Source organism: Lissotriton vulgaris, chromosome 3_1 (genome assembly GCF_964263255.1).
Source record: "Lissotriton vulgaris chromosome 3_1, aLisVul1.2, whole genome shotgun sequence".
NCBI classification, from domain to species: Eukaryota; Metazoa; Chordata; class Amphibia; order Caudata; family Salamandridae; genus Lissotriton; species Lissotriton vulgaris.
Window position 1 is genome coordinate 907,572,635 of NC_141689.1, and position 23,320 is coordinate 907,595,954.

A 23,320-nucleotide genomic window follows, 5' to 3' on the forward strand; every position below is an offset into this window, starting at 1 on the left:
CCCCTTGGGTGTTCACGAAGGTGATGGCGGTGGTCGCAATTCATCTGTGCAGGTTGGGGGTGTCAGTCTTCCCCTACCTCGACGACTGGTTGTTGAAGGCAGGCTCGCCCCAGGCAGTCAGCACCCGCCGACCTCCTGCATCTGCTGGGGTTCTCCATCAGTGTGCCTAGGTAGCACCGGAGTCCTTTTCAGAAGCTCCCTCTTCATCGGAGCAGTTCTGGATTCGAAGTAGTTTCGGGTCTATCCCCCTGAGCAGTGAGTCCGGGATATGATACCAATCTTTCAGCCTCTATTCCGGGTTTCAGTCAGAATGACCCTCCGGCTTCTGCTAGTGCAACATGCCAGATGGCATATACGGTCTCTGCAGCGGCACCTGATGTTCCAGTGGGCGCAGCATCAGGGCAACCTGTCCGATCATGTCCAGATCTCGGAGGGCAATACACGACATTTGCAGTGGTGGCTCACAAATCGAGATGGGGTCAATGGCAGATCCCTCTCCCTTCCCCAACCGGAGCACACAGTAGTGACGGATGCGTCCCTCCTGGGATGGGGAGGCCACTTGGGAGAGGCGGAGATCAGAGGCCTCTGGTCTCCGGCGGAGTCCCGATTCCATATCAACCTTCTGGAGCTGCGGGTGAACCGATTTGCACTGAAGGTATTCCTTCCCTCTGTACGTGGAAGTGTGGTGCAGGTGTTCACAGACAACACCACCACCATGTGGTATTGCAACAATCAGGGAGGGTTGGGTCCTGGACCCAATGTCAGGAGGCTCTGCGCCTCTGGACATGGCTGGAACATCAAGGCATTAACTTGGTGGTTCAACACCTGGCAGGTTCTCTGAACGCCAGGGCGGAAAAACTCGGCCACCGGTGCTTGATGGATCACTAATGGTGTCTGAACTCGGACGTGGCGCAAGGTCTCTTTCTACAATGGGGAGAGTCTTGGTTAGATCTATTCGCCACCTAAGAGAACGCGCAATGTCATCAGTTCTGCGCGTTGGAATTTCCAAGGCGGCGCTCGCTCAGTGTCGCCTTTCATCGCGAGTGGAGTTGTGGTCTGTTGTACGCTTTTCCTCCTATACCACTTCTGCCCAGAGTGCTGAAGAAGATCAGGCGCGACCGGGCCCAAGTTATTCTTGTGGCTCCAGACTGGGCTCGAAGAGTATGGTATCCCAAGCTACTCAGTATGAGCATCGATCCCTTGATCCTACTGCCTCTTCGGGAGGATCTTCTGTCGCAGCAACAGGGGACCGTCCTCCACCCAAACCTGTCCAGCCTCCACCTCCATGTGTGGAGATTGAGCTGTGACATTTGACAGCTTTCGACCTTCCTCCTGAGGTCTGTAATGTCATTCTGGCAGCCAGGCGTCCCTCCAGTAAAACGGTATACGCCTGCTGGTGGAACAGATTTGTGGCATGGTGCACAGCAAAGGCTGTGGATCCCCTTTCGGCCCCTCTTTCTGAGGTTCTTCTGTTTCTTCTGACTTTGGCCCAGCAGGGCTCTGCTCTGGGCACTATTAAAGGATATCTTTGTGCCATTTCTGCCTTCCTGAGGCTTCCTGATCAGCTTTCTCTTTTTAAGTCCCTAGTTGTTAACCGTTTTCTCAGACATTACACACACGTTCCCTCCCGTGCCTTTCATGATGCCTCAGTGGGACTTAAATTTTGTCTTGACTTTTCTGATGTGCGCTCCCTTTGAGCCTCTTCCTAACCTTTACGTCTTCTTACTCTAAAGACTGCTTTCCTGGTTGCTATCACCTCTGCCAGAAGAGTGAGTGAGCACCAGGCCCTTTCTTCCAAACCTCCTTTCCTTTCAGTTCCTCCGGACAAGGTGGTTCTAAGGAACCATCCTTCTTTCTTGTCGAAGGTTGTCACGCAATGCCACATCGGGCAGACCATCATTTTGCCCACCTTCTCCTTCTTTCCGCCTCCGCATCCTTCCAGGGAAGAGGAGAGGCTCCACCGTCTGGACCCAAAACGTGCGCTTGCTTTCTATCTGCAACGTACACAACAGTTCCGGGTGGATAATCAACTCTTTGTGGCTACGTGGGCGCCAAATAGGTTGGGCTGTGCACAAACGGACCATTTCCTGGTGGGTTGGTCTGTGCATCAAAGCAAGAAGGACAAGAAGGACTCTCCTGTGGGGCTGTGTACCCATTCGACCAGGGCAACTGCAGCCACTACTGCCTTGGGACGTGGTGTTCCCTTGCAGGACATTTGTCAGGCTGCTACGTGGGCCTCGCTGCTCATGTTTACCAAGCATTACTGCCTTGACAGTCGGGTCCGGAGAGACGGCTTCTTTGGCCATTCTGTGCTCCGTGACTTTCTGATGTTATCCTGTTCGCAGACCCACATCCGGGGTTTGTATTGCTGGGGTATCTATTCTAAGGTAAGGAATCTATCACTAACGTGTCTCTTTCAGATGCACAAGTTACTACTTGTGTAACGATATATTTGTAAGAGATATTAGTTAGTGATAGATTCCTTACCGCCCCGCCCATCCTCCCCGTTTGTCGAACTGGTTACTAGGATCTGAAAGAAACAGGTTAGTGTTAGATTCCTTACCTTAGAATATCCCGAGGCGTCAGACTGGATCCGGAAAGTTTTGAGCAGCAGTAACCTTGCGCGTCGGTAGGCGTCGTCCGCGTCCGACGTCAGCGTAGTTGGCGCCGTGATGATGTCGTCGGAGTACTTGGACGCCGCCCTCGTGCGCTGAAGTCAGTTATTCTTTTTTTCCGCGCCGGCAAGCGCAGATCCGGAAAAAGCAGTACTCTGTCATTTTTTGACTGAACTTTTTCGATCCTTTTTGATCACTTTTCGAGTCTTTACGACTCTCTGTGCCGGTAGGGATGCCCGGGTTCAAGCCCTGTACCGACTGCAACCGACTGATGTCGGTTACCGATCCCCACCGCCGGTGCCTCTTTTGCCCTGGGGCCGACCAAGACGACAAGTCGTGCCCAGACTGCCGGGCCCTGACGTCGAAGGCTAGGCGGGAGCGGTCCCGTAAACGCCTCGAGATCCGGCAGTCAGCCCCACGCCGCTCACAGTACCGGTCCATGAGGGGGTCGAGGGACCGGTCGCGCGGCCACAGTCGTCGAAGCTCAGCGAGTCGTCATCATAGGTCGGGCTCCAAGTCCTCAGGTAAGAGGCACAAGAAGTCGAAGAGGTGACATCGCTCTTCCGTCTGCCCCCGACGATTGCGCGATGCGGCCGGGGGTTTGGGCGACACCGCCCACGCTGCTCCGCCGGAGCCGCATGCGTCGCGGCCTGCTCGATACCCGCCGGTCCCTGGGCCGAACGTGACTCCGAGGAGATCGATGCCTTCCTCATGGCCATGAGGTCGCTCTCTCCTCCGTCTGGTTCCACAGCGCCTTCGTGCCCCGCGGTCCCGGCTGGGAGCCCAAGCGGGTCGGGTGCTTCGGTCGCGGCACCACAGGGCCCGCTTGATCCGGTTCCGGGTCACCGCTGGTCGACCCTGCCAGCGTCGACCCCTAGGGTGTCGCCCCAGTGCCATCCCCGGACGGCGCTGTCCCTGATTCTTCCCTCGGTCCGGATCTGGCGTCGGACCCGCGTCACTCGACGCCGCATTCACGCCGGCAGAAGAGCAAATCTGAAAGAGACACGTTAGTGATAGATTCCTTACCTTAGAATATCCCCAGGCGTCAGACTGGATCCGGAAATTTTTTGCGTAGCAGTACCCATGCGCCAGCTAGCGCAGATCTGGAAAAAGTTGTTCCCATGTCACTTTTTGACTAACCTTTTGAGATCCTTTTTGATCCATTTTTCGAAGTCTATCGACTCCGACAGTGCCGGTAGGGATGCCCGGGTTCAAACTCTGCGCCGACTGATGTCAGTTACCGACCCCCATCGCCAGTGCCTGCACTATTTGAGCCTGGACCACGACGACAAGTCCTGCTCCGACTGCCGGGCCTTGACGTCTAAGGCTAGACGGGAGCGGTCCCGTAAGCGACTCGAACTTCGGCGAGGGTGACTGGGAGGGGGTCTGAGGACCCTCTGACACGAATGTGTCAGTCATTTCAGGTCTGGACAGACGAGCTACGGGAAGCCAGTGGTCTCGACACTTCACCTGACACTGGCTTTGTCTCCCCTCCTACCGTGCCTACGAAGGAGGGGGCTGCTTATAGTGTGGTGCTGACGAGGTCGGTCAAGGCCGTGGCTCCTGAGCTCCCCGTCGCGACTGTGAGGTCTAACATCCTCACTGAGGTCCTTAAACCACAGGCAGTCTCTCCGGAGCCTCTACTGCCGTTTAATGAGGCTCTCACGGACATCCTGTTGGGCACCTGGTCCAGGCCCGCTACAGTTTCCCCTGTAGCTAGGAACGTCGCCAAGCGCCACCACCCGGCTCCAGGTGACCCTAGTTTTCTGTCCACCCACCCCACCCCCGAGAGCCCGGTCATCCAGGCCTCTACTTCCCAGTCCGCATTCCCGACTGCACCTCCAGATCGGCAATACAAAAGGTATGAACAGTTTGGCAAGAAACTGTTCTCCTCCCTCAGTTTGGGGTTGCAGTCAGTCAACACCGCTTGCCTTTTAGGCCGTTACACCCACTCTCTGTGGGATACGGTTGCGGCCGTGCTGCCGGAGTACCCGCAGGGGGCCCGGGCAAAGCTCGCTCAAGCCCTTGCGGAGGGACTAAACGCAGCGCGGTATTCCATTCAATGTGGGCTGGATACCACAGACTCGCTGGGCAGGACGATGTCAATGACGGTGACGGTTCGCCGCCACGCCTGGTTGAGGTCCGCCAACTTCTCGGCTGATGTCCAGAACACCCTCATGGACATGCTGTTCGATGGCAGCCACCTCTTTGGTGGCAAGGCAGATCATACGCTTGAACGTTTTAAGGACTCCTGGGCTACGGCCAAGTCCTTGGGCCTGTCGGGCCAGTGTCAGCCCATCTTCTGCCTTTCGTGGCCAAGGAAGGAGTGCCCCTTCACGTCCTACCAGCCACGGGCCGCAGTCTAACATCCAGCACGGCGGCAGACGTGGTAACCGCTGTGGCGGTGCCAGGGGACAACGGCGAGGCCAGTCCACATCCATCCCCGCAGCATCTACCTCAAAGCCCTCCTAGTCCGAGCTTTCAGGCCAATTTGATGCCAGTGGGGGGCAGGGTCCGCCATCACCTCCTCCACTGGCGCGGCATCACTTTGGACAGGTGGGTGCTGCAAATCGTCCGAAGAGGCTACTCCCTCCCCTTCGAGGTGTCCCCTCCAGCCATGCCACCGCAGTACCACCGCGTGTCGAGGGATCACTTGCAACTTCTGCAAGAGGAAGTATCGCCCCTCTTGGCCAAGGGGGCCATCCAGCACTTCCCTGGGCCAGAAGTAGTGTGTGGTTGCTATTCCCACTACTTTCTGGTTCCTAAGAAGGGCTAAGGGGGCCTACGCCCTATCTTGGACCTGCGGAACGTCAACGGCTTCCTCCGGAAGGAGAAGTTCAAGATGCTGACTTTGGCTCAGGTCTTAGCTGCCCTGGACCCCAGGGACTGGATGGTAGCCTTGGACTCTCAGGATGCTTATTGCCACATCCCCGTCCTGCGGGCCCACCGGCGTTACCTGCGGTTCACGGTAGGCCACAAGCACTTTCAGTTCACTGTGCTCCCCTTTGGCCTTACCAGCGCCCCACGGGTGTTCACGAAAGTGATGGCGGTGGTCGCAGCTCATCTGCGCAGATCAGGGGTATCAATCTTTCCCTATCTCGACGACTGGTTGTTGAAGGCGGGCTCGCCCTAGACAGTCGTCAGCCACCTCCAGACTACGGCCGACCTCCTGCCCTTGCTTGGGTTTTCCATCAATGTGCCAAAGTCACACATGTGTCCCTCTCAAAAGCTCCTCTTCATCGGAGCGGTACTAGATTCGGCTTAGTTTCGGGTTTATCCTCTCGAACTGTGGGTTCGGGAAATTCAGGCTCTGATTCTGATCTTTCAGCCTTTATCCCGGGTCTCAGTCAGGTTGACACTGCGGCTTCTGGGGCTGATGACCTCCTGCATCGCTCTGGTGCATCACACCAGTTGGCGGATGCGGGCTCTGCAGTGGGACCTGAAGTTTCAGTGTGCCCAGCATCGGGGCAACCTGTCCGACCATGTCCTGATCTCGGAGGGCACTGTGAGACAGTAGCAGTGGTGGCTCACGGACCTCGATTGGGTCAGCGGCAAATCCCTCTCCCTACCCCAACCAGAGCATGTAGTTGTGACGGATGCATTCCTCCTGGACTGGGGGGGGCACATGGGAGAGGCGGAGATCAGAGGCCTCTGGTCTCCGGCGGACTCCCGGTTCCACATCAATCTTCTGGAGCTGCGGGCGATCCGGCTTGCACTGAAGGCATTCCTTCCCTCTGATGGGGAAGTGTGGTGCAGGTGTTCACGGACAACACCACCGCCATGTGGTACTGCAACAAACCGGGCGGGGTGGGTCGTGGACCCTTTGCCAGGAGGCTCTGCGCCTCTGGCAATGGCTGGAACACCAGGGTGTCACTCTGGTGGTTCCAACACCTGGCAGGTTCCCTGAACGCCAGGGCGGACAAACTCAGCGTCGGTGCATGATGGATCATGAATGGCGTCTGAACTCGAACGTGGCACAAGGTCTCTTTCGGCAGTGGGGAGAGCCTTGGTTAGATCTATTCGCCACAGAAGAGAATGCGCAATGTTATCAGTTCTGCGCGTTGGAATTTCCAAGGCGGCACTCGCTGGGCGGCGCTTTTCGTTGCGAGTGGAGTTGCGGTCTGTTGTACGCCTTTCCGCCTATACCACTTCTGCCCAGAGTGCTGAAGAAGATCCGGCGCAACTGGGCCCCAAGTCATCCTTGTGGCCCAGGACTGGGCACGAAGATACTGGTATCCCGAGCTAGTTAGCGTGTCCGTGGATCCCCCGATTTGTCTGCCTCTTCAGGAGGACCTTCTGTCGCAGCATCAGGGGACGGTCCTCCACCCGAACCTGTCCAGCCTCCACCTCCATACGTGGAGAAGGCTTCCTGATCAGCCTTCTCTGTTCAAGTCCCCTGTTGTAAATAGGTTCTTGAAGGGCATTACTCACATGTTTCCTCCTGTTCCTGTTGTGATGCCTCAGTGGGACTTGAACCTTCTTCTAACTTATTTGATGTGCGCTCCCTTTGAGCCACTTCACAATTGTCCTCTCGATCTTCTTACTCTTAAGACTGCATTCCTGGTTGCCATCACCTCTGCCAGGAGAGTGAGCGAGCTCCAGGCTCTTTTTTCTAAGCCTCCTTTCCTTTCTGTCCATCCCGACAAAGTTGTCTTAAAAACACGTCCTTCTTTCCTGCCCAAGGTGGTTACAGCCTTTCTTATCGGGCAGTCCATTACCTTGCCCACCTTCTTTCTGCCTCCGCATCCCTCAAAAGAGGAAGAGAGGCTCCACCGTCTGAACCCAAAACGTGTGCTCTCATTTTATTTGGACCGCACACGCCAGTTCCGGGTGGACGACCAGCTCTTTGTTGGTTACGTGGGTGCTAAGAATGGACGGGCAGTGCACAAACGCACCATTTCTCGATGGGTCGTTTTGTGCATTAAGGCCTGTAATTCTCTGGCTAAGAAGGAGCCTTCAGTGGGGCTGCGTGCCCACTCCACTCGTGCCACGGCGGCTGCTACTGCCCTGGGTCGGTGAGTCCCCTTGCAGGACATCTGTCAGGCAGCTACGTGGGCCTCGCTGCACATGTTTGCTAGACACTACTGCCTGGTCAGCCAAGTCCGGAGAGATGGCTTCTTTGGCGTTCCGTTCTCAAGGACTTTCTGGTGTGATCTTGGTTTGCAGACCCACCACCGGGGTTGGTATTGCTGGGGTATCTATTCTAAGTGAAGGAATCTAACACTAACCTGTTTCTTTCAGATGCACAAGTTACTTACCTTCGGTAACAATATATCTGTAAGAAACAGTAGTTAGTGTTAGATTCCTTACCGCCCCACCCATCCTCCCTGTTCTGCAAACCGATATCTAGGGTTAAGGTTATTCCTTTGAGGGCCCTAGTTTCATGGCACCAGTGTTGGTTTTTATCATGGCTCTGCGTTTCTGGCGCGGAAAAGCTATGTATAAGAACTGACGTCACGGAGCGAGGGCAGCGTCTAAGTACTCTGACGACGTCATCATGACGATGGACGTGGAGCCGCGAACTACGCCTACCGACGCGCAAGGGTACTGCTGCGCAAAACTTTCCGAATCCAGTCTGACGCCAGGGGATATTCTAAGGTAAGGAATCTAACACTAACTACTGTTTCTTACAGATATATCGTTACCAAAGGTAAGTAACTTGTGCGTTAAGGTCACCCCCTTTATAGGGCCCTAGTTTTATGCACCAATGGTCAGTATCTTGCATTGCTTTGCGTTCCTGGCGCGGAAAGTCGTTTACAGAACTGACGTCAGCGTGCATGGGTGGCGCCCAAGTACTCACCGTAACGTCATCTCGGTGCTGACGACACCATTGACTGATGCGGAGCCGCAGGACGCCACCTACTGACGCGCAGGGGTACTGCTAAGCAAAGCTTTCCGTATCCAGTCTGATGCCTGGGGATATTCTAAGGTGAGGAATCTATCACTAACTAATGTCTCTTACAGGTATATCGTTGCACAAGTAGTATCTTGCGCATCTAACTGTGATGTCCTTTCTTCTGAACATTCTGTCTTCTACACTTTCTTCTCTTTGCTCCACCACTCTGAGGAGGGGGGAGAGGTTTCATTGGTGGATCAGAAGAGTGCTCTTAGTTCATAAATTGATCCGATAGATGAGCATCGAGCTAATGATAGACATGGATCGTCCTCTGTATCAAGATGTGTTATAATTTGGCTAAGAAGGAACATTCTAAGGTCCTTGAGGCTCGTTCCCCTAAAGCCAAGCCGCCAGTACAGCTTTTGCTAGGAGTAGTGCTGCACATTTTCTAGGCTGCTCCTTTAGCGTCCGTTCACTTCTTCATCACACAATATTGTATTGGTTCTTAGGTCTGAACAGATGGCCATTATACATGCTCAGTCCACTCTTAGGACATATCTCTGTTTAGTGGTATTGCTTGGGTATCTGTCCAAAAATTGAGTAATCTGCAGTGAGATGTATCCATTAGAATAACAAGTTACTTACCTTCAGTAATTCTCATTGTAGTGGAAAGTCTATCAAACTAGATTTCTAAAAGCAGTTTTTTGGAGTGGACTTCTAATTTGTCATAAGGTCCCAATGTAGATTCAGCACCCTGTCTGATTACCAATATGTGTGTTGCCCTTGCTAATAGCGCGGTGGTTATTTACAAATAAATTCTGTCAACATGCAGTAGGGATGTCTGTATGTGGTTCTTCATTACCATTACTGGAGGGGGCTGGTAAATCTATGGCGAAGTCCATGGTGCCCCCTTCTAATACAATGGGTTTATGACAGAATAAAATTCCAGATCCAGTCTGGCACATGGGGAAATTCAAAGGCGAGGAATCGGTGGCCCGATAGTGTCCATGAGAAAGATAGTGTCCATGAGAAAGAGCATCACCAAACGACAAGTAACTTGTTCTCCCTTCATTTCCCTCTTGGTCGTCCCTGTGCTGCCACTTACTCTGCCGCGCCCTGTATAGGCCATTGCTGCTGGGCTTCTTTATGTCTGGACAGATCAACAGGAGGTTCAGTGGAGCAGTGTTCACCCCCATTGTACCAGTCCAATCTGATCTGCAAGAGGCAATATTTACAAACAAAGTGGACAATGACATGGCCATTCCTCTTACCTGAAAAAGAGATATGCTTCGTGCCTCTCCCCTGTTTAATGTGCTCCAATCACAGAGCTTGCTAAAACCGAGAAACCACCTGATTGGCTAAAATAATGTCTGAAATTAAGAGGTATGTATTCCTACTAGTGATATAGAATGCCTTGCTTGCACATGAAAATAGAAGAACTTTAAACATTATGGAAAGCTATTTGTCACTGGACTGGACTTGAGTGTGATTGGTACCACCCACATGTCAAGTACTCCACATGTCCTCAGTAGCTAGTTATTCTTGTTCAGCTGCCACATTTGCTGCATAGTGATAAAAAACAGTCTACCTCGCCGCGGATTGATACAACTTCGGGAGATTCAGTTCCTCGCAGCAGCTCAGATTAATACAGACGCTGCTGGGACGTCCACACTAAGTAAGACGCCTTCATCCATCAGCACAGATATACCGACCCTGAGACGGGATCAAACTGACTGAGATCCGTGCCTTTAACAACATTTCAATATATCCGTGAATCTATCGCGCCTTGACGCTCTTGGGGCCAACTGTACCAGCGTCCGCCCCCTCAAGTTTCCTCAGCACCATACCAACTCGACAACCCGGTCCTGAAGAAGATCCCAAACCATTGGGGATCGAAACGCCGTCGACACCACAGCGCAACTGTTTGGCGCACTTTAGCGTTTGGCTCATAATTGTGATTGAATGTGTTATAACTGACAAAAAACCTTCTGATTATTGAGCCACCTTTGTATATAATTTTGTCACCTTGCGCCGTTCACGCTGTTCACCTTATGACTTGCGTCGTCACCCTTCACTTGTATATATCACCTTGTCACCAAGTGTCCTTGGGATGTCACATGAATTTTCTTGTACAGTGCTGCCTTTAACTGTATTTCCATGTGTAAATGTTCCAACAAACTGGTGAATTACAAACCATGCACTAACCACTCGAGCCTCCTTGTCTCCTTCCAATGTAATGCTCTGTGCAGACATACCTAAACTGCCTTTTGATTGTTACCTGTTGGGACATTGTTTTTTCTATATACATTTGCTGCATATGCATAGGCGCTGTGAGCCAGGACAACACCTAACCTTTTTAATTTGGCGAAGCACCACCACAGACAAAAGGACAAGGACAGGGATCTTTACTGCCCTCATGTAAGAGTGTGGACCAGACTCCAGTACTGAGAAAGAAGGGGCTGTGTTTTCTTGCAGCAAGAGCCTGTCTGAGCTCTCCTTGCAGAACTGTTAATGCCGTACTACTGTGACTCCTGCACTGATGATCTGCTGCCTGAGTACAAGATGGCTATCCAAGATTGGATTGCTGCCGCCGGCCCTAAAAAAAGGACCTTGTAACCAGAAAGATGTTGTCTCTGCATTTCCCGTAAAAAAGACACTTGTGTATGGATACATCTGTATGATGTGAGGGAATAGCTCGAGAACATTTCCAGTGAACTGCTACTTTTGTTTACAGGCTGTTAGTCTTTCTTCTTCCCCTAGAACATAGGCAACCACCCTGTTGTCTCTGTGATCTGAGATGCAATGGGTCATCTCATGCTTTTTAGTTCCCCAGCTGCCCGCCTCTATCCTCGCTGCAGAGTTTACATCACCCGATCCCCCAATTGAGACTGCTTTCCACTCTTGTGTGTTAATGCCTACCGCCAACATGATCCTTCATCTGGACTGTGCTGTGATGCCTTTTTATTCCCTGCTTTACACTTGTGTAAACTTTTGCAAATCTGTAAACCTGTAGTGACTTTCTGAGCTCATTTCAATGTATCCAGACGCATGTGCTGGGCTTCCTAACATAAAAAGCATTTACCAATGCTTCCTGAATTAGGAAGCCCAACAAGGTAATTCGCAGCCAGTTCCGTTTTTCCCATTGTACGTTGTACACCTTTCTTTGCCTTTTTAGATGTGGCCTTGATCTAGCCATTCCAATGGTTTTCAACAAAAAAAAAGGTATTAAAAATTTATATCTACATACATGCAGCAGCTTTGTGTCATCTCTCTTTATACGTTGGTCGGTTAAGCTGTCATTGACATTTTGCTTCCACCCACCAAAGCATACAACAGAACAAGTCTGTTACATATTTTTGGCATAGGTAAATTATGTGATTTGCACAGAATTACAAGCTGTTGAGCTGAGGTTGGGATTTTGACCTTGTTCTCTGTGTTCCAAAAGTTCCAGCCAAAACCATTAGGCGACACATCCTCTTTTTTCATAGTTAACCGTGTTGCATTGTGTGTGACTGCATTTTTCATCACCACACACACACAGCCACCTAAAGCGGAGCACACTTCGTTGCCATGGATGATGTGACTTGGCAACAAATGCATATATTCTTACCTAAAGGGTCTTTCAGATAGCCCTTTTCATCCTTTGGACTCCTAAGCGTCATTAACATTTTTCTTCCACCAACTAAGGTATACAGCATGGGACAATGAGTCGGTCCATTTCTACCCTTTCACTAGGAGCACCTATGCACAGAAACTAGTTCTATTATGTGCCAGGGACTTCTAAAGCAATATATGCTTTTTAAAACTCAGCACATATTTGAGCTTTTTGCAAATGTTATTTTGTTATATTAGTGAGTGCTCGACAGCTCTCCCTACAATACATTTTTAAAACCATGTCAAATCAAGCTTTGACAGCCAAAAGGGTGGCAGTCCGTTCCGGACCTATTGGTTTTGTGCTTATTAGGTCTCGGCCTGCGTAGGCTGCGCTTGCGCAGTCTCGCTGGCAAGATTTTATGTTTTAGAGTATAGGGCTTAAACCCGCCCCTCTTCTCCATTGGCTGGCTTCCTAAACGGAGGCCAGCCTTTGGAGAAGAGGGGCGTTTGTCCATTTAAGCCTGTCTTTTTTGGATTCGGGGGGGTGTTTTTTAGGTTCTTGCTCTCCTCTTCCCATTGGCAGCGCAACACGACTGAGACTCAAGCCAGACGCTGCCTGTTGCCGCCTTTTTTTGAGGGGGGATGGGGGGACAGATCAGCGAGGAAGCCTACGCCCCCTCGTTCTCATGTCTGTACCATGAGGCAAGGTATTCCTGAACGCTGTACACAACCCCGAGTAAATTCTGACTCCTACATTTAATGGTACTCTATACACCGACTTCCGAAGGATGGCATGCTGATTAGGCCAGGCCAGGATTTGAGCTCTTGAAGTGTAGGTCGCAGTAGATATTGGCGCATTGCAAGTCGGTGAAACATAAGTTAACTGAATAGAATACTAATGCACCCCCCGCTTGCTACTTGTGATTCTCACTGTGGGGAGTGTGTGTGAGGGGAGGGTGCAACGTTTTTGTCTTCTGCGCTACTTGTAACGGCATTCGAGAGGGGATGAGGGGCGAGGGGGTGCTCAGTGGCTCAGTGGCTCAGTGGCTCTAACATGCCCGGCGCCTCCAGGTGGTGCGGTAGTGCTGTTGGTTGTGGTTTCGCAGCACAGGACAGCGGAGGTGAGCAAGTCTGTCAGTGAGGCTCTATCCTCGGGTGCTGTCCCCGTGCCCCCCTCCCGCATTCAGGAGAGAACAGCGAGAGATCGGCAGATGCACACGGCTGGGCCTTCTCGGCCCCCTTAATTAGCGCCATTAATTATTTTATTTAATTGTGTCCCTGTTTATTCTTCTGTGACCACAGCATGCGAGCCACCGTGCACGGACAGGCCATTTAAATCGAAGTCTGACTCCGGGATCGCTTACCAAAACGTACAGTATTAACCGAAATGTATTCATCCGGTCCGCCCCACCACCCCTTCACAACACGCAATGGGCGACACAACAGTCGCCAACTAAATGAGCAAGCATTAACAAAGCCAATCGCTCTGTGTGTGGGGGGCTCTGAGTGTGTGTGTGGGGGACTCTGTGTGTGTGTGTGTGTGTGTGTGTGTGTGTGTGTGTGTGTGTGTGGGGGGGGCTCTGTGTGTGGGGGGGGGCTGTGTGTGTGTGGGGGGGGCTGTGTGTGTGGGGGGGCTGTGTGTGTGGGGGGCTGTGTGGGGGGGGCTCTGTGTGTGGGGGGGGCTCTGTGTGTGGGGGGGCTCTGTGTGTGGGGGGGCTGTGTGTGTGGGGGGGCTCTGTATGTGGGGCTCTGTGTGTGTGTGTGTGCAAATGCAATAGGTCTCGCATTTGCGAGAGATTAAGCTATTACCCTCTACTACTCCCTAATGCTTACCTATTACCATTGTAAATGACAATACCATATATTTATCGGTTTAAAAAAAAAAACAATAAATGAAAAAAATGACTTTTGCAATGCCAATAGCTCTAACTTTAATAAAGGCGAGACCATTGCATTGTAAATGCTTGTTAGTGAACGTGCTCAGTGGTGCAATTGTGTGTTATCTTGTCAGGTGACCCCCATGTGGATAAACAATGTGCCACCGCCATGAGAGAGAGAGAGACCAGCAGAGCAAGGCAACAGTTTTTTAGGTCGAGACTAGCATAGGCTGCGCATGCGCAGTCTCACTTCGAGAGTTCATGTCTCAGAGTAGCGAGGGTAAACCCCGCCCCTCTTCTCCATTGGCTGGCCTCCTAAACAGCGGCCAGCCATTGGAGAAGAGGTCTCTGTTACATCATTGTCTCGCTGTAAGCCCCGTCCTTTTCGGATTGAGGGGCGTGTTTTTTTCATTTCTTTCTCTCCTCGAAAAACACGCTCCTCAATCCGAAAAGGACGGGGCTTACAGAAATTAATATGAACATGGCGTCCCCAATGTCTTTGAGCATCACGCACTACCTTTTAAGCTGGCAGGATTTTCATAAAGGGCTTGCGGGAGAATGTAAGGTGACTATAGTGCCACAGTCACTCCGTCCTAATAAACCCTTCACTCTGCTGATGTGTAAGTTTGCTGTGTTATGATGACCTGTGTATTTTTTTCCAGCGTTGCTCACAATCCTTCAGAAGCCATCAGTACGTGCTGTATGGATTCTGGATGCGGCGCACACTTACTTTCATAATGGATAGGCGCGCGCATTAGCACGCTGCTCCTCGGCTCTCTTCGGCTGGAGAGGAAAGTATGTTTTTCAAATTCATTACCGCAGCCAAGGCGGTGCCTGCATTCAGACAGGAGATAGGATTCCCGGCCTCACCTGCTATCTGCGCAGCTGAAAGAGGCCGGCGCATTAATGGAAAGTCCGATTTCATATAAAATTGATTAGCTCGCAGTTCCACTTAAGTTGGAGAGTTGAGAAAGAGACAAAGAGAGAGAGAGCTGGAGACTCGGAGATGGAAATGTTTGCGGTGGACAGGATGAGCCATGGCAGAGCGAGAGGCAGTGTCTCTTAAGCTGTTAAGGACCCGGATTCAATTGAGTTTAGAGGGTATACTTCACAACGACTCACACGTTCCCTCTCTTCAAGCTAGATTGCAAAGTCACTTCAATTTGCAAAAAAAAGAACAAAGTTTCCTGATGCCGCCGCTTTCTACCCCCGAACTCTGAAAGAGCTTTACGCTCGGCTGCTCCTACTATCAGTCTTGCCCAGACAGAGAGTGGACGTGTCTGACCTCTTCAAGACGAATCGCCCTTTCACCCCTCTAATGTCTGCCGTCAAGGAAAGACCAGTTATGGGCGCTTGATGCTGAGAATAGTCAGTCCAGCCCCAGCTCCCTTACTGCAACTTTGTCTATGCTAAGGCACCAGAGAAAGTCATTCAGAAGCTCTGAAGGTTACAGAAAGTGGGCCAATCTGTTCGACAATAATGAAATGAGATCACATGACCTGGACTTTAAACGCATTCCACTGGCTCCCATGGGGCACAAGGGGTTGCATTCAAGCTACAGTGTAATATCTACAAAGCCTGCAAGAGAAAAGGTCCAAAATACACCAAGAAGGTTCGACTGTACTTCACTCCTCTTTGCTATCTCACGTCCGGAAACTCTGAACTGATTTGTTATTATTATTATTATTGGGTTTTGTAAAGCGCATAGTCACCCGTAAGTATCCCAGCGCTAAGATCCGATCAGTCCAGAGGGGAGCTAAGGAGGGAGGGGAGGGGGGGGGGAAATCAGGGGAACAGGTTTGTCTTCAGCCGTTTCCTAAAACGGAGATAATCTGGTTCCATCCTGAGGTCCCGGGGGAGGGAGTTCCAAAGACGGGCCGTATTGACGGAGAAACGTCGTCCACCCGTGCACACCTTCTTCACTCTGGGGATAGTGACCAGATTTTCAGATTTTCATGGTCCGAACGGAGGGCTCTCAAGGCTTTGTAGGGCTTGATGAATTTTTTTAGAATAGGGGGTCCTTTGTCCTGTAAAATTTTGTGTGACAGGCAAAGAGCTTTGAATGCCACTCTCTCTCTCACTGGGAGCCAGTGGAGCTGTCTCAGGGCTGGTTTAGTGGAGGATCTGGCCGGGGTGTTAGTGAGAATCCTTGCTGCAGCGTTCTGGATTCTCTGCAGTTTATTTAAAGTTGCCTCGGGAGCTCCAAGATATATGGCGTTACTATAATCCAGCCTTGATATAATAAGGCCCTGGATTAGTAATTTCTGGGAAATAAAAGGGAGCAAGGGCAGAATCTTCCTGATAGCTTTAAGGAGCCCAAAACAGGTCCCAGCTATCTTTATGGCTTGTGTCCTGAAGGTCAGGTCTTTTTCAATCCATATTGCCAAGCTTTTAATCTCAGACTTGGGGGTAGGGGGTTCACCCAAACTGGGGGGCCAGATGTTCTGCGGGAGAGAGAGCCCTTTCTGGCCAAGGAGGAGAATGTCTGTCTTTGAACCGTTAAGTTTCAAAGATGACCTATTCATCCATCCTTGAATTTCTACCAGACAGTTGTACAAGTCTGATGGTTCCTGGTTCGGGTGAGATAGAGACACCACTAATTGTGTATCATCGGCATAGCTGATGATTCTCACTCCGAACGGGGTGACAACCTCCTCTAAAGGGGACAAGTAGATATTAAACAATGTCGGGCTTAATGATGAACCCTGGGGTACACCACATTGGAGGAGGGTTTCGGGGGAGCGGGCATCATTCTCCCAGACCTGAAAGGAGCGGTGGTCGAGAAATGATTTGAACCAGTTCAGAGCCGTGCCCTTAACACCAATGTTCTTAAGTCGCTCGATCAGCACCCGATGGTTGACAGTATCAAAGGCCGCACTGAGGTCCAGGAGGATCACTGCCACTGTCCTCCTGCATCTAGCAGGGCTCTGGCCTCCTCCACTGCTGCGAGCAGGGCGATGTCGGTGCCCTGCCCTGGGCGGAATCCAGTTTGTGAACATCTGAGCAAGTTGTTGGTTTCCAGATATTGCGATAGTTTTTTGTTTACTAGTTTTTCCGTGATTTGTGAAGCCACATCCAATTGAAAAGGGTACTGAGTTGGAAACATAGGACTTCTGGACCTTTCACTGTGGAGTGATTGGACCCGCACTTTATGAAACGAACCCAGTCGTCCAGCCTGTCAGAACACCACAAAGATACGACAACTTAAATGAAGCTTTATCCAGCCTTTAAACCACTTCTGGAGACAGTTCTCCTGCAAGAAAGGCTCGCTCCCCTCAAATTGTAACCCAAGATGTAAGGTGCTGAAGCCTCTACAGCAGCTACACCGTGGATTGTTTTTAGTAATATTTTAAATTTAGAAAAAATTTATTTAACACATGCATTTAGGTAGGGCTTTAAGTGGGCTGAAAAAACTGGGGGGCCTCAAAGGGGCGTGACCAATTTAATTAAGGGCGCGCCTTAAAAACACGCTAAAAATCTGTGCTTAGCATAGTGTGCCGCTCAACTTGTATTTCACTATTTTTGTTATTGCATCAGATATGATACAACAAGTGACATCATACCTATAACAAGTCAGGACTATTGCTTTGTCAATGGTTGTTAGTTGCATAAGATAGATAAGCAGCAACTATGGCTTGTGTGTAATATTGAAAAAGCTTCTGCTTACAGCCCTGGTGACACCACGACAATGTTGCTGCTCCTGAGTTTAAAAACGAGAAGGGAACCTCAGAGAGAAAATGACTCTCTTTAAAGGATTTCCCTCCCCTACAACGCTCATCTGGCATGACTTCTAGAGAAGTGAGCAGTGTGAGCAGCGGACATCGATGTGCCTGCTGTCACTGCAAAAAAACGGACCGCCAGGGCACAAAACAGAGCCAGACAGAGACTCTTTTTGAGGCCTCCTTTAAAAAACCGCCGATCCTCTTTACCGATGAGACCCAGCCCACTTAAAGCCCTGCATATATGCCATATTTGTAGTAGGATGGAATTACAATTGTAACCCGGGATAGAGCGATATGCATAGAATAAATGAACACAAACATAATTATCATGTTTATTTTGGTGCAGTTACAGTACTAAAACTAGCGAAAGGGAATTAGAAGAAAGCACACACATAAATGAGATGAATGAGATGAGATATGATGAAGCATAAGGCTGCAAACTTACCACTTAAGTCTAGCCGAAGACCCTGTTCCTTCTGCCCACAGACTGCCCCATACCTCAGTTTTATGTCATTATCAACCGGGTCAATGCTGTACTCTTGCAAGGGAATATAGACACCATAGGACATTACACAAAGCAGACTCTTGTCTTGTATCAAAGAGTGACAGTAAAACAGTTCAACTCTATCAAACGAGTGATCAGGTGCTACTGCGTCACCAAGTGCATGGAATCGATATCGACTAAATGACTGGAAAAATGCCTGACTATGAATTAACCCCTGAACATTACCATGTCAAGACTCTAAAATTGAAAGGCTCTGTGTGGGACTTCTCAAATAAATAAACTGCAACTTGTCCCAAACCAGGCAAACAATAATAAAATACAAGTACCGGTGAAATAGAAGAAGGATAGTTTACTTTATCAGGCAGGACGTAAAACAGATTAATGTCGGAGTAAGGCTAATGGCAAAAGCAAACAAAGATTTTAAAAGCAGTGAAGTACCACAAGTGGATCTAAAATGAATGATAAAGCAGAAGACTTTTGACAGCCAAAATTGTTACATCTCCTGCACAGAAAATATCCTGGCAAAAGAAATGGGTATGATGGGCAGTGTGAGAAAAACGTCTGCTCGGAGTCAAGTAACAAATGTTTAGACTTACAAGTAGGTATAAAGTAAGACCGATGGAAGTTTGCACAGGATGGTGGGTTTCTGGACTGGGAAATCACACGTGTGTGGAGGGTTGTGGTTCCTCATGGCTCTGTGAACATAGGAAGTAGCAAGAGACGGGTTCCTTGCTAAATTGAGACAATAGGCTTGCAAGAGGAACATATGTGAAGTGAAGGGGTTTTGTAGAGCGCGACTGCTGCCCGAAGGCGTCCAAGCGCTAATAATGGAAAGAACATATGGCCTGATTTTCATAGGTAGCCTAGCCTGTTCTGGCCCACGTGGACGGTGGAGTACTAGCCAGGGCTTGAACAACAGATCAGTAAGGGTTAATTTACAATGGAACACCTATCCACAGTGGGCGGTGGTGTAAACTCTAATTGATCAGCTGCCAATGAGCCATTGTAAGCACAGTGACTCAAAGAAGATTCTTTTTGTTTGGGGTCTTTGGTCTCTTGGTCGCCTCTCTCTCAGGACTGAAGTGACAACCATCGATAAGTTTGCAATATCAGTTAACATTCCTCAAAAATGTATCACACAAGTTGAATGTCCCATAAGAGTGGTTAAGATGGAGGTTTTGGAGGAATTCGAAGCAAGTAGTGGATCTGTGTGTGTGTGTGTGTGTGTGTGTGTGTGTGTGTGTGTGTGTGTGTGTGTGTGTAGCTCTGTGTGTGTGTGTGTGTGGCTCTGTGTGTGTGGGGGGCTCTGTGTGTGTGTGTGTGTGTGTGGCTCTGTGTGTGTGGGGGGCTCTGTGTGTGTGTGGGGGGCTCTGTGTGTGTGTGTGGCTCTGTGTGTGTGTGGCTCTGTGTGTGTGTGGCTCTGTGTGTGTGTGTGGCTCTGTGTGTGTGGCTCTCTGTGTATATGGCTCTGTGTGTGGTTCTCTGTGTGTGGCTTTGTGTGTGTGTGTGTGTGTGTGTGTGTGTGTGTGTGTGTGTGTGTGTGTGTCTGTGTGTGGCTCTGTGTGTGTGTGGCTCTCTGTGTGTGGGTGTGGGTGCAAATGCAATAGGTCTCGTATTTGCGAGAGATTAAGCTATTGGGATTGTAAAGGACAATGCCATTTATTTATGTTTTCAAAACGAACACACAAATAAAAAGTCATTTACAATGCCAATAGCTCTAACGTTTCCGAAGGCGAGACCGTTGCATTGTAAATGCTTGTTATCTCTGAGGAGTGTGCACATTGTCAAGAGAAATCGTGAAGGTGATCAGCACAGATTAGACCATTTCACAGATGGCCTTGCCAAAAGAAACCTAGTTTAGACAAAAAATCATTAGTATTTTCAAACTCTGCATGCCATGCTTATATTGGACTAACTACATGAAGGCCTCCCAACGTTATAGTGCTTATTACTTATTTAAAAATAAAATACGTCTGGCTTTAGCCAAGACCCTTTTGTTTAATAAAGTCTATCTTTATAATCTATTCACATTAATGAAGTTTCAGCAAACCCTCATCGTACATTGGTATGATATTGGTTCATTCGCATTTTTCAACTGCATACTGCAGCATAGGGCAGGGGGACTGCCCACGTCAGCCATTGGCTAAATTTGCTGTGGGTGATGGCATCTGGCATTTCACAGGAAGGATAGCCACACACAAAGAAGTTCCCTTAGGTGCCCAGGATCACGATAGCAATGTGTGTCCTTGATGTAAAAAAAACATGTTTTTGTTGTTGCTTTTTGCCAAATTGCTAGATTCATGAGGGCTCCGCACCTCCCCCCACAAAGTTTTTGAAAAAGCATGACTAAACCAGCATTGGTCGAGCTAAAAGGCTGTTGGCAAAGTTGATTTTTCCAGTGCTTGTTTTAACTTGTTAGTCTGCAGTTTTTTCATTCATCGTATCGCATTTTATTTATGTTTACTCGAACAATTAGGCTGCAGTTTAGTATGTTCCAGCATTTCTCTAAATGCTAAAAGTACACTCACACTTGGATGTCTGTCTGTTTTGAGTACTTTGGCAGTCCTGACAGATAGCACGGATAGTCACTTAAATGACCTACTTATCTGTTTTAAAAAATATTTGTAGGCGTGAAAACTATTTTTTTTTCCTCTGTACTTATGTGTGAAAATCTGACAAAGCATTCTTAATAACGAAGTGCTGTTCTGATAGTTCCAGGCCTCCAGAGCCCCAGAAACCCCCCTCAAAGACCCCTCAAGACAAAAGGGGCAGCTATGGGAGTGATGACGAGGAGGAAGAGTACCGCCGTCAGCTAGCAGACCAGTCCAAGCGTGGTTATTATGCTCAGCCATCAAGATACCGGGATACAGAGCTGTAGGCTGCACAGTGTTTGTTACAGATGTTTTATGAAAACTGATTTTATACTATGTATACCATGTGTACTTCTTGCTCAGTTGAAATGGATGATCTTTAATATCCTCCGGCTGGCACGTGGTACTGTGTTGTGTTGTCTAGTCAGCACCGAAGGTGTTGGTTGCACACTACAAGGGGATGGGGAAGGCTTTTGTTACTGTATAAAGAAAATGTATTCACTGGCGGGGTCTCAACACTGTTGCCTTTGTTTCATGGACCAAAACAAAATGTACACTTTTGCATTTTCTCATGTCCTGTTTTACCTTACTTTCTTTTGTACGATATACACTGCTTTGTGTTTGAAGTTAAGATTCTTGATAAAAAGATACCTGAAAACAAGGAAGATTCATAAAGTGTTTTATACATAACCTGAAGTGCCTTCCTTTAGAGCAGTTATAAGGTGTAATGTTGTCTGTCATGTGCAGTGCAACTGGTCACAGTTTTCTGTAACAGAGATTTCTAAATGTAAACATGTACCTGTGTATTCACTGTAGAGGCTTTTTGTTTTCTAATTCATAGGTTGCTTCTTTTATCCCTAAACTTAGCATATTTATATATGATGGTGCTGTTTCAAAGGAAGAGTTCTTTCATATTAATATAATCGTGCTGTACAAATTATTTTAATATTTTCGAAACGTTATAAAGGCTAATGAAAATAAATTAATGATGTAAACATGCACTAGTGTGTAATTGAAACTTATTCTTCATGTGTCTATGTGAATTGTTGACCCCCTTTCCCACAATCACACACCTTCACTTTCGGTTCTTATGGGAAGATGAAGGGTGGAATGAATACCGTAAACTGCTTATCAATGTTGTTCTTTCTGTTCGTGAGCCACCCAGTGTCTATGCTATGTGGAGCCGGGTTTCAATGCTAATGCGGCATTGGGTTTGCAATGTTGTTGCTGGCTGTGAGAGCCTGTGACATGCATGTCTGTTTGCCCGCATGGTAGGCAGACTCACTCCTTGATTTTTCGCCTCTAAATAGCTTGTTGAATTTATTTCGCACTAACCTGTTGTCCTTGAACTTTTGATTCCTTGCCTTCCTCTCTCCCACTTGTGACTGCGTAGTCCCGGGCAGGGGAGGGGGGGGGGGGCAGGCAATCTATTATGGCGGAGGAACGCCGCCACCAGTAGAAAATTAAACCATTTATTTTATCCCCTGGACCCGCCCCCCAGGACTCTGATGAGTCTCGGGGGCGGGTCCAGGGGATGACTGCTGGTGGGGGAGTAGTGGGCACTCCCTCCACTGCGCATGAGATGTTTAGCCGGCCGTCTCAGGCCGACCAAACACCTCCTGCACTGTGAAGCTCTCTCCAGTCCCAGCTGCGTTGCTGGGGCTGGAGAGAGCATGCACAGGCTCCCAGTGTGCCTGGGAGCGCAAGTTGCCAGCGCTCCGGCCAATCCTGAAGCTGCTCTCATGTGAGAGTAGCTTCAGGATTGGCTGCAGGGCAGGCTGGGAGCCTGTGTCAGGGACCAGAAGGAGGGCAAGGCAATTTGCGGGAGACGCGGACGCCACCAGGTAAATTAATTTTTGTTTTTATTTTTTTGCCCCCCAAACCCTGCCCACCTCCCTAATCTGCCCCCCCCCCTGCCCTATTGACCCCCTCCCCCCCCCTCCCCCCGACTTGGGCAGGCGTCTACTGCTGCAATACAATTTGTCAGTGGTTGTTTTGTTTTAAGCAAGGATTCTCCTATGTGCATCTGTCTCTGTTCCTATTTTCATCTTGTTTGAAACAATAGCCCTGCTCAGGGGTTAACTGCGTCAGTTTGCTTTCCTGCTATAGAATCCTGACTCTGCAGTTTCTTCTTCACTCTTTCACCTTGTATAGTTATTAGAATAGTTTGACCTTCCTTGAACTGCTGATTCATCCATCCATCCATCCATTCATTCATTTATTATTTATGAAGCGCATACCACAGACATATTTCACTAGGTCAACATAAGTTCTCTGTGTTTTCCAAAAAACAAGTTGATTCTCAATCCTTAGGTTCAGATAATCAAGGTGGTCCATACTTTTGGTGTCCGGTACCAAAAGGTGTGTCCTTAAGTGCTTGCTTTATAATTATAGGCTGATAAAGCAGATGTACATTTCCAAATCAAAGCTCCTATGGAGGGCCATTCGAGAGCAGCACAGAAGCCATCTCAGAGTTCCCCAAGGTATAAAAAAAAAGTCGGAAACAGAGCCATTTACACGGCCAGTAAGTGCACCTCACTAGATTTCTCATCATCCATCTGCACCGGAAGTGACATTACT

The 23,320-nt window shown here is 49.3% G+C and overlaps 1 protein-coding gene across 3 annotated transcripts in view; it reads left to right on the plus strand.

The window, feature by feature from the left end:
• LOC147727192 (tight junction protein 2-like) overlaps nucleotides 1-21,741 on the plus strand; it is a 595,437-nt gene extending 573,696 nt beyond the window's left edge. For all 3 annotated transcript variants that reach the window (XM_086961242.1, XM_086961240.1, XM_086961241.1), the window contains one exon: nucleotides 20,862-21,741. In XM_086961242.1, the coding sequence (XP_086817368.1) occupies nucleotides 20,862-21,027 (166 nt within the window). In that variant the 3' untranslated portion in view covers nucleotides 21,028-21,741. The remainder of the gene's footprint in view (nucleotides 1-20,861) is intronic.
• The last annotated feature ends 1,579 nt before the right edge of the window (nucleotides 21,742-23,320 follow it).